Source organism: Podarcis bocagei (assembly GCF_964188305.1).
Source record: "Podarcis bocagei genome assembly, chromosome: Z".
In the NCBI taxonomy this organism is placed as follows: domain Eukaryota; kingdom Metazoa; phylum Chordata; class Lepidosauria; order Squamata; family Lacertidae; genus Podarcis; species Podarcis bocagei.
In genome coordinates, this window is record NC_138140.1 from 16,092,619 (window position 1) to 16,104,820 (window position 12,202).

The 12,202-nt window shown below is 43.3% G+C and overlaps 1 protein-coding gene across 1 annotated transcript in view; it reads right to left on the bottom strand.

The window, feature by feature from the left end:
- CFAP77 (cilia and flagella associated protein 77) overlaps positions 1 to 12,202 on the bottom strand; it is a 101,921-nt gene that overhangs the window by 41,847 nt on the left and 47,872 nt on the right. Inside the window, exon 2 of the mRNA XM_081179266.1 lies at positions 1,228 to 1,327. Coding sequence (XP_081035392.1) covers positions 1,228 to 1,327 — 100 coding nt within the window. The remainder of the gene's footprint in view (positions 1 to 1,227; positions 1,328 to 12,202) is intronic.

The following is a 12,202-nucleotide window of genomic DNA, read 5'->3' on the forward strand; positions in this document are numbered from 1 at the left end:
TTTGTTTTTACAATGAAGTGGTATATAAATTTTATGGTGTGTGTGTGTGTGTGTGTGTCTGAGAGAGAGAGAGAGAGAGAGAGAGAGAGAGAGAGAGAACTCCCAGCACATAGAAAGCTAGTTGTCAGTGAGAAGTCTAAGCTAGAGACAATCTTCCTGAGGCTCCCCCCCCCCCAGGGGTGGACCTGGTTTCCCACTCTTGCACTATTAGTGTTGTGTGAGATATATATATGGGTGGGGGTCGGCAAGACAGAAATCATCCATGCAGTGTCTGTATACATAAATAGCATCCCTTCTACTTTAGCCCTAAGAATGGGGAATACCATGCACAGTGAATGGCCTCTCAAAACTAGGGTCTTTTACATGGGTGTTTGCTGCAGTATACCATTGATGCAATAGTAACATACCCATGCTGGATTCATACTGGACTGTCTGCACATCATTTCACATCATTAGTTGTACTATACCACTTCCACAACATTACCACATTACTACCTATGCCCCCTGCCCACTGCCTAAACATTTATGGTACAAAAAGTTACAGGATTTCAACAGAAAGTTACGGGACATACACTGACAGGGAATGAAGCAGTGCATCCTCCCTAGAACTTTAGTAAAGCTAAGGTAAAGGGACCCCTGACCATTAGGTCCAGTTGTGGACGACTCTGGGGTTGCGGCGCTCATCTTGCTTCACTGGCCGAGGGAGCTGGTGTACAGCTTCCAGGTCATGTGGCCAGCATGACTAAGCTGCTTCTGGTGAACCATAGTGGTGCACAGAAACACCGTTTACCTTACCGCCGGAGCGATACCTATTTATCTACTTGCACTCTGATGTGCTTTCGAACTGCTAGGTTGGCAGGAGAAGGGACCAAGCAATGGGAGCTCACCCCGTCGTGGGGATTTGAACTGCCGACATTCTGATCGGCAAGTCCTAGGCTCTGTGGTTTAACCCACAGTACCACCTGCATCCCAGAACTTTAGTAGAGCACTGAAATTGGGATGGTATAGCACCTCCCTGTCCCCAGACACCACTCTGAGTTCAATATCAACCACGAATGCACAATTTTTAATTGATGTTTTGGGGGCCCAGGATAATGCCACATGAAAAGAGAGATTCAGGAAATCACAAAAATGCAAAAGACAGCACACTTTCTTCCTCTGAAAAGTGTGGAAAGGTGAAAATATATCAGCGGAAATTAACAGGAAAATGCATCCTTATGGCCCTACCTTCGGCAACGCCTCCGTCCAGCCCATGCAAATATAACCCATAGTTGAAAGCATAGCCAGGGAGAGTGTAGCAACTTCTGCGGGGTTTCCCAAGCTCCGGCTGCAAAGAGAAGTAAAAACAGTCATCTTAAATATTCTACCAGCTAAATAATTTATTTATTTGCAGTCATGAAACCCTCATTTTCTGTGAGCAGAATAAATCACACAAAGTAAATTCACATGTAGAAATGCCTGATTAGTGCCAAGGCTCTGCTTCAGCATAGGAAACTGCTTTATATTGAGTCATACCATTGGTCTGTCTACTTCAGTATTGTCTAGATTGACTGGCGGTGGCTCTCAAGGATTGCAGGCAATACCTATCTTTCTCAGCTTTTCTTAGAGATGCTGCTGGAGATTGAACAAGCGACCTTCTGCATGCTGGTCAGATGCTTAACTGCTGAACTATGGCCCCTTTCTAAATAGGAACAGAGGAAGCTGGCTTACACTGAGACCAGCTTGCCCAACCCCGCTCCAGGGCAGATCAATCTAGATAAGTTTGGCAAAGTCCAATCTGTGATTTTGGTAGTTGCCATTCTTCAGGATTATCAATAAAGTATTTTATAAAAGTATGCCATATTTCATTTGTAGCATTCAATGCACTTAATCTCTTTTTTAATTCCTCTGATACAGAATAGACCATACAGTCTGTTTCCAATGAGAGATACACAGATTTTCCCATCCTTTCCAATTCTGTGCCACTATTAGGTGTGCCACTGCTAAAAGAAAAGTGATTAGTTCATTATAACAAAGGTCAGATTGCCCTTGTTTGAAAATAGTTAACAATTCCAGATTTAGAGTACATTCCACATGTTGACCCGTAATATACCTCATTTATGTAAACACCCTCTGACAGAGGGGCTTTATATGTTCAACACACCCATCACATGTGAAATGTTGTACCTATACTATTGCAGCCTCTCCAGTACAATGGTGGGATAGTTTTATTAATATAACTACACTACGTAATGGTGTCAAATGCCATCAGTGTAGTAATTTAAATGTATTTTCTCATATCCAGGTTGATACTGATTTTAGTGGGTTTTTAGCCCACATTTTATTCCAATCCACCTCTGCAATCTCTATCCCTGACCGGCAATGAATCTCTAAGACTTTAGACAGATCTCCCAGCCCTGCTTGGAGATACCTTTAGGGACTCAACCTGGGACTTGGGACCTTCTGCATGTAAAGCAGGTGCTCTACCACTGAGCTACAACCCTTCCCAGCATCTGTTTTCAAATATTATTTCATGGCATGAAGAAAGTGTATATAGAATTTTTTTCTCTCCCCCTCTCATTAATACTAGAACTCAGTTGACATCTGAATAAAGCTGAATGTTGGAAAATTCAGGACAGAGAAAAGGAAGGACTTTTTCACACAGCACAAGATTTAAATATGGAATTTGCTCCTGCAATAGGCAGTGATGTCTGCCAACTTGAATGGCTTTAAAAGAGTTGGCCACTATGATGGACTAGATGGGCCATTGGCATGATCTAGCAGAGCTGGAAAATATTTAGATTTTTTTTACAGAGGCAGAAATTTTTTCCCCAAGGGTTTCTTTGGTTTGGTGGTCACCATTAGAAGCAACAATTTCACAACAGCTCTCTCTTTCTTTTTTGCACTCTCTCCCTCTCCATCAACCTAGCGTTGTCCTGAGAGATTTGTGTGCATGGGTTCATATGTATGGGAAATGGTGGTGTCCACACAGAAAAATATGGCAGAGAATATTTAGATGAAAATCTGTATTGTGGCTGCATTTCCCCCTAGGACAAAAGAGAAAAACCTTAAAAGAAATATACCCAGAGAAACTGTCTAACCCACACAAGATCTGCAAAATTTGTTTATTGCATTTATATCCCACCCTTTTTTCTCCAAGGAACTCAACGTGGTATACGTGGTTCTCCCTCTGCCCCCCACGATCTGGGCAGTGGTTGGCCCAAAGTCACCCAAGTGAGCTTCACAGCCGAGTGCAGGACCTCTTCTACGTCTTAGTCAGACACTCTAGCCACTTCATTACACAGCCTCTCCTCACAAAATCCGGGCTGCTCTTGATCCAAAGCAGCTAGACCCCGACTCAAAGATTCCCCTTGTAGCTACAACCCTACAAAGAAGACCTCCAAATTGCGCTGGAACCATGAAAACATTTGTGTGAGCAGTGGCGTAGCATGGGGGGTGCAGGGGGGCCCGGCCGCACCGGGCGCAACATCTGGGAGGGGCGCACTCGCACTCGCAGCTCTCTGCCCCTACCTGGCTCACTCACTCTCCACGGGTTAGGGGGCGCAAATTACTTGCCTTGCCCCGGGTGCTGACAACCCACGCTATGCCACTGTGTGTGAGTCCCTACAAAGGGCCCACCCTTCGCAGGCAGAAAAAGTCACTAAAACATCAACTGATGGACAAGTTGAAGCGGGGGAAGAAGGACAATATGGGGGTGGCCAGAGGAAGGCTCAAAAGAGGGCATGGGGGGAGAGTGGCACACAATAGCTGGCCTCTTTTTATTTAGTTTTAAAATTAACTCCTTTTATTCCCTTCTGTGTACCCTGGCTTTGTGGTGTCTGTGGGATTAAGTGACCTCTGATCACTTCTTTGTGCCTTGACCAGGATCTCCATGGTGAAGCCAGCCAGAGATTAGCCCTCATGATGACATCATATTGTCTTAAAGGGGAGGGCAGGGCTGGGGAGAGCCAGACCAGAGGTTTTTGGCGGAGTGGTTTGACAGGAGGCCTGGAAGGGCAATGCCTTCAGGATGGCCCATGTTCGTGAATAGGGATGGAAGGATCTATCAGTTTTGGTGTCTCATTTTTCCAATCTTAAATTCAGTCCTCCGCCTTTCTGCAGCAATTTGCTTTTTTTTTAAAAAAGTACTTATGAAAATTTGGCAGCATTTATTCAAATCAACAGAACTTTGCCATTTTGACAAATATATATATTTTTTTGCAAGCAATTTCTTTTAATATGCATTTTTGTATCTTGTTGTTATTATTCCACATTTTGTTTAGTTATTGCATTTATATCATACCTTTCCTCCGAGGAGCTCAAGGTAGTATATGTGGTTCTCCCACTCCCCTTTTAACCCCCTGTGAGGTAAATTAGCCTGTGAGGCAGTGACTGGCTCAAGATCACACCCAGTGAGCATGATGTGCCTGTACATTTCATCCACTTTGGCCAAAAGCAGAAGAAAATTACAGCTGCATTTAGATTCCCTGTTATTGTTAATGGGAAAACTTGGAACTTTGTTTTATACAGGGCAGTTCAAGAGCCAAATTGCAGATCAATTATGAGAGCATCCACAGTGACCCAGGAACACTGCAGAATTTTAAGAGACACACAATGTAGTGATATTTCAGTTTCTGGTTAGCAAAAAAGCTAGTGGGTTAATCTTTAGCATCAGTGAGATGTGCAGAATGGCAGAGGGAAGTACTGCAATGTGACACAAGGTGGCAGCCTTCTTTCCAGCCACATCCACCACCTCATCCCCTATAGCAGCCTGGCCTCATCTTCATCTTTTCACCAGCTTTGGCTAGAATGCAGATTCCCCCGCTTTCTTCTCCTGACAGCTGTCCCCACCAACAGACAACTTCATTAAACCTAATTAAGATGTAATTTCACTGCCTTATTTCCACTCTCTCCGCTGTAATTAAAACCCATTTCTTGCTATCTTCCAGGCGGGCCTAATAATTTTCTCTGGGCACCTTCTGAAAGCTTTGCTCCCTTTATGGCTTCGATGATGGCAATCGAGCCTCCTAAACACTATTTATATGGCCACATTTGGAGACATCCTGCCTCAAATGTAGAAGGGGACAGAACCTTTAGGGAACCTAAAATTTAATGCCAGATTTCCACTGTTTATTATAGGAACACAGGGTGTTGCTTTAGATTGTTTTGCTCAGACCAGGGGTTATTCTCGCTACCTGGAGATGCCAGGAACTGAACATGGAACCTCCTGTGCTCTTAGCTACAGACCTTCCAGTAAGACACAGGAGCACAGGAAACTGCCTTATACCAACTCAGACTAATGGTCCAAGTGGCTCAGCATTGTCTAGCAGCAGCTATTCGGGGTTTGGGGCTGAGAGGCTTTCCAAGCCCAACCTGGAGATACAGATGACTGAACCCAGGACCTCTCTTGCTCTCGGACCTGCAAAACTCCACGGGTCAGCTACCTATCCTAATGCATGCATATACAATTTTTTGCAGTGGCCTGTTTACATCTACAAGTGCAATACAATGTTGGGGTATGGGGTATGCCAGCCAGTCTATTCCATTCCATTCTATTCCCTCTCCTTGATTGTTTGATGCAGGTCTCCAGCCTAGTAATGGGTACAAAAGTTCATATACTGAGGTGTGCCTTAAAAATGCACATATTCTTGAAAGGAACATACCAAAAGAAAACAGAACAAGAGAAAGTGACTTCGCAAAAGATTTGCGTTGTAGGCAAAATGTGTGCATGTGAGGAAATCCTCAAAAAGGCTGTTTCTAGATTTGCAGTGAGTGCCCCCAGACTAACAGCTCTCTGCAGCACTATTTTGTAGCTGCTACAAAATTAGGGGTTAATATTTGGAGGGAAATAAAAAACAAATGAAAGAAAAACAAATGAAATCAAGTGGGTCCAGGATTTCAAATTTATTTATTTTATTTATATATTTATTTATTATTTGTAAAAACCACCCTTCATCTGAAGATCTGAGGGCAGTTCATAGCATAAAAGCACAAAATAAAAACACAAAATACATAATGAAACAAGAGGAAAAACAAAACAAACCCATAACCCATCCAAATGCGTCCTGCAGGCTGCTGCAACCACTACTGCTTCCTTGAAAAGCGACCTTGTGTACTTGTGGGGTTGGATGTTCAGAAAATGGGTGGGGCGACCCTTCTATGATGAAAGGTTGCAGTGTGTGGGAGTTTTAGGAAAGGTGAGTGAGAGGTTAGAAGTTGGTAAAATTGTCCATGGTATGGAAAAAGTGGATAGAGAAAAGTTTATCGTCCTCTCTCATAAAACAGTGGTACCTCCGGTTACAAACTTAATTTGTTCTGGAGGTCCGTTCTTAACCTGAAACCATTCTTAACCTGAGGTACCACTTTAGCTAATGGGGCCTCCCGCTGCTGCCGTGCTGCCAGTGCGCGATTTCTGTTCTCATCCTGAGGTAAAGCTCTTAACCCGAAGTACTACTTCCAGGTTAGTGGAGTCTGTAACCTGAAGTGTTAGTAGCCTGAGGTGTTTGTAACCCGATGTGTTTGTAACCCAAGGTACCACTGTACAGTGGTACCTCGTCGAGCATCCGGGATCCATTCCGGAGCCCCAGATGCTCGATGAAAGAGATGCTCGACAAAACATCGCTCTGTGCGTGTGCATGGAGCAGTTTTGCGCTTCTGCGCATGCGCAAAGCAGCAAACCCAGAGGTAACCTGTTCCGGTACTTCCAGGTTTGCCACGGATGTCTGCCGAAATGGACAATCGATGGGGCGGATGTTCGTGGAGGTATGACTGTATTAGAATTTGTGGGCATCCAATGAAGCTGAATGTTGGCAGATTCAGGACACATTTAAGAAGTCCTTTATGCTGCTCATAATTAAACTTGGTTAAATGTGTTTGTTTTACAATAAACTCAGTAAATCACCCAGCTGTGTCCTATATTTACTTATTGGTAATCGTATCAACTTAATATTCCTAAACTGTTTTTCTTTCATTTCCTTTTTCTGTAGCCTGTTATTAAAATTCAATAAAATATATTTCGAAATAAAAAAAATAGTTGCTGGATGCCCCAGAAAGGGAGAGTGCTCTTGTACTCAAATCTTGCTGGCAAGTTTCTTGAAGGCATCTGCATTGCTACTGTGAGAATAGGATGCTGGACTAGATGGGTCATTGGCCTGATCCAGCGGAGCTCAGGACATTCTTTCTGCAGAGCAGGAGGCCTCAGTGAAGGCTCAGGAGGGCTCAGAACAGCTATGGGGGGAGTCTGAACAGGAGATGGTGACAGCAGTTGAACACCTTGTCACCTATAACCAGGCAACGCCTTTGCAGAGGGAAGCAGACCCACCCTCTCTGACAGAGCTCAAGTTCGCAATCCCAACACCAACATTTCCATGATGTGTGTGCCCCACTTTGTCTTTAAAAGTGTTGCAGGTGGGTTCCGAAATTTGTTGGGATATCTTCATTGCTTCCATCCACTGCTTGCCCTGCTTCTGAAGTGTAACTTCTGAACACTGTGTCTGCTGCTGAGCCTGCACCATCATCTGACTGAATATGTATCTCTGTCTTACTTACAAGGCAGAGCCTTTGTCTGCATGTACCGTCTGGGAGAAGGATACCAGGGTTGAGATTTGTGGTGGTAGTGAGGAAAACGTGTTCTGCATGCTTGCAGCAATGGCCAGAAGCTAGTGGTTGGTGTGAACTGGCTAGTGCCCCTTACATCACCAATTCACTTTCCACTAATCCCCAGAGCATTGTTGTCACTATTTTTAAAATGTCGTTTTTTAAAAAAGAAGAAGAAGAGGCAAATGATGAAACTGCAAACTGATAAATGCATGGGGTTAGGGTGCGTGAGACTGACAACTCACTTAGGGTTGCTGTGTCTGATGGTAACAGACCCATTGAAATTCATGGGTCTGGCTAATTTTGAAATCCATGCATTTCAGTGGGTCTAATCTGAGTAGGACTAGCATTGGATACAGCCCCTAGCGCTTAGAGTGATGGAAAGCCTATCTGCCATACATGTTGCGAAGTCAGGAGGCAGCCATGCTCACGATGTGGGTGAAGAAACTGCTCCAACATCTCTTTAAATATGACGTCTTTCTTCACCCCTAAATGGGTCTGTCCCTCATCAGAAGCTTCTGCAAGCCATGAGGTCACACCATTCCTTAACCTGTTCAAGAGCCCTGCTTGTTTCCTTCCCTTCTGCTCTGCTTTGGGTGTGTTTTTATTATTTCATTACACTCCCTTGCATAGTCAAACTCCTCATCATGCTCCCATTACGATTATTATTTCTGATTTACGGGTCCATGCCAGGCGGAGCAAAGGCCCGAAGTCTTCCCCCACCCACCCCGCCTCCTTTCCTCCACAACAGCTTGAAATCAAGCCGTTCATTTGCATTTACATGATCTCGCTGCGCAGCTTATGAGATGGAGAGATTTATTTGCTACTTAGCTTGATGTTTGATTACACTTGGAGAAGGCGGAGAGCTACAAAGTGTGGGGGTGTGGAGAGGCATGTGTTGGAGAGCATCCCTGAGGGAACTGTAACACGGCACATCGGGTTTAGTTAGATGATGAAGAAGGAAAGGTTTCATGGTTTGGAAGGGGACAGTCGTTTTATCAAATATGCGGGCATAAAAAGGGAGTGTGTGTGTGTGTGTGTGGCCGCCACCGCATGTTGTGTGTTGTTTAAAAGAAGCGGTTCTTTATTACTGCTGCTAATATATCCTTGTATTAGGGAGGGACAGATCTCTCAATATTGGTTTTCCTCATTTTCTCATGATACCATCTTGAGTTCACTTTGCCATGTTTTCACCTTGGCTTCTAATCATTATTATTTTAGAAAGCTCTGGTGAAAATGCACCGACATTTTAGTGATGCCCTTCTAGAATACACATTTTTGTGAGTATTCCCCCCATATTATTATTTTCACAAAGATGTCTGCAAACAGGACATCAAGGCTGGCAACATTACCCCACCGTGTGGGAATCCCTTGTAGACAACCACAGTGCCTGGAGACAAAGGAGAAATGGCTGGTAGGAGCGCAGAAAGAAGAAATGCCATGGTACACCTGCATCAGCACAACCAGACACCTTAATTTGCCCCAGCTGCAACAAAACGCGTATCTCCTGTATCAGTCTCTACAGTCATAGTATGTACTACAACTCTCTAACGGTTTGACTTCACAACCAAAGGCACACTCTTTTATTGTCTCCTGAGACAGGCGGATGCCAACCAGTACAAATATGTGGTCCAAGCATACTTGGAATACTGCGAACGGTTCTGGTTGCCTCTTCTCAAAAAGGATACTGTAGGTTTGGGAAATGCTGAGAAAAATGCAACTATGATTATCAAGGGGTTGGAGCAACTCCCCTTTGAGGAAAATCTACAACATCTGAGTTTGGGAAAAGAGAAAAGGTAAATAAGGCAGGACATAATAGAGGTGTATAACATTTATTCATAGTGTGAAGAAGGTGAATAGAGATAAGCTTCTAGAACCCAAAGGCATGCAATGAACAAGAGCATTGGAAGATTCACGACAGGCAAAAGACAGTACTTTACACAGTGCGTAGTTAAACTATGGAACTCATTCCCACAATATGTAATGATGGCCACCAACTTGGATAGCTTTAAATGAGGATTAGACAAATTCATGGAGGAAAAGGCTACCAATGGTTACTAGTAATGTACTACTAGCTACAATGGCTATGTTCTCCCTCCACTGTTGGGAATCGCAAGCAGGAAGAATGTTGTTGTACTCCTGTTCTACTTGCCAGCCTCCCATTAGGGCATCTGACTGGCCACTGTGGGGACTAGATGGGGCTAATGGCCTGATGCAGCAGATGGCAGATGAACAATCATCGTCCATATTCGATTGTGTCAGAAGAAAATAGTTGGAATTTAGCTCCGAGTCTGCCAAATTACCAAAAGATCTGCTGCCTTAATGAAGTGAAATTACTAAAAGGCTGCCTTGGCTGAGGAGTAGCCTCACAGTCATTGGAGAGACTGCCTAGAGGATCACAGACTTAATTGCTGAGGGCTTACAAAAACAGAATAGCCCATTATGGCTAAAAGAACGCTTGTTGCATCCCCCTGTATCCGACTCTCAAAACTGGCAGGCTTATTGCGGGCTGGCTGAATCTTGCCTCTTGTCTATATCACACTGAGCACAAGCTCTTGAATCTGAAGTGAACATTTTGAGATGGGGTTGGGTGGGAATGACTAGACCAGGCTGTAATTACTGAGAGAGGGGGGGTAGCGGGGGGGGGGGAGGAGAGAAGAGTGAAAAAGAACAGCGGGTTTTTCTAATGAATGACAAGCTACTGGGTGGAAATCTAATTTGGTCTAATTAAGCAGCCTTTGTGAGGATTTGTCTTCAGATGAGAAGGAACCAAAGGAGATCTAAATGCAAATGAACTCTTAGGAATTCGGTTTTAAAGGGCCAGCAAGACAGAAAAGCACTTAAGAACAGGTTCTTTCTGTGTGTTTGTGTGTATGTGTGTGAATAGGAGAGGGGATTGGTAAGACTTTAACTTCCTACTTGAAAACAGGGTGTTTCTAAGCAGAAATAACTTTTTAAAAATATTTTTGTATGCCTAGTGTTGTGCACTGGCAATTGGCAAGGTCTGTGCACCGGAAATTGACAGCAAGACTTTACTATCTAGGCCCAGTTGCTTAGTAACTTTAAACACGTGATGTACGAGTCTATGACGGTATAACAGTTGCACAAGTGCATACTTGCTGTTCAATAAAATTTGTGGAGGCCTTAAAGCTACTCAGAACCAAATGATGATAAAGCCACCTGCATAGCAATCTATCATTAAAGATCACTGTCTATCATTAGAGAGTGTGTTTCGAGAACAAGTGAGGCTTTTATATCATTGTGAATCACAATAATATTTAATCCTTACTTTTTGTAAAAATAATAATGAGTAAGCGATAGGAAAGTGGTGCTAGTAAACAAAAGCGGCAAAAAGAGCAGCAGGAAATACTTCAACGTTTAAAGCTAATCCCGTCATATGGCTTTGTACAGCAGGCAGAAGCAGTGCTACATAATCCCTCTGATACGGGAAACTCATGTTTACAAACGGAAGAAAATCAAGTAGACCACACTGAGCAGTCTAAGCAGACTGAAGAACAACCAGTCAACCATTTATAGAATGCAGCCTCCCAAGAACTTCGATGAGAACTGTTGCCAGTAACTACCACTACAGGTACAGAAACTTCAGGAGAGGAGAAAATGACAATGAAGTGACCTTTGACCTACAGTCAAAGAATTAATACAAGGTGCAGAAGGAACATACTACAAGATAGTTACACCAAAAGAAGCAGTTCATGTTCATTACCGTCTTAAAGAATTAAAGGAAGTCCAAGTGTTGCAGACACAAACATACCAATTGTTCATGCTACTAGTGACATTTCAGAGACAATAATGATATAGGTTTCTGGATGACACTGAATAACGAGGAAATATTCTGAATTGAGAAAGGTCCATTGGAATGTCAGCACTGGGTTGGACCTCCTACCTAGAAGCGAACATACGGAACCAAGCCCAGTTCTGCTCAAATAATTTATTATATTCCACCAAAGTAAATGGAGAAACCTACCCCCTTGCACTTCCACCTGTACATCAAATAAGCTCAACCAGAAAAAATACATTTCAGCCACCAGTATATATATCAAATAATGTTGTCATGGACTGGTTGAGCTCAGAGAAATGGTGGAAGGAACCAGCTGGGGAACCAAAAAGAGAGAAAGGTTTAGAGCCCGGCGACTAGTAGTGGGACAACGTCGAGTGTGCATGGTGTAATTTACTACCAGCTCACTCCTGACATATTCTAGGAGAAAATTCGACAGCTTTTCCAAATGTGGAAACACTTTCCAGATTGTTGCTGCGTTTAACTGGTTACAAATGGTACTGGCGAAAGATCCCTTTCTAGACTAAAAAGAGTGATCTGTGGTCAGCAACGTCCCAAGATCTGTTGTGTGATCTAAGCATTCTCTGCATAGAAAACAATAAATTGTGGCTTGCTGATTTTAATGATATAACTGATAAGTCTGCATCCAAGAGAGCATGAGAGAAACTGTTCTGACTCTGTATGTAGTGTATGGTCTATGTGAATGGTCCATGTGAACATCTTCATTAATGCCATACTTTCGTTAACTTATTAAGGGTTATAAATCTATAAACAATCATTTTATTAATGCTAAAATTTCAGCAATTTTCTATTTTCATTGCATAGATAAAG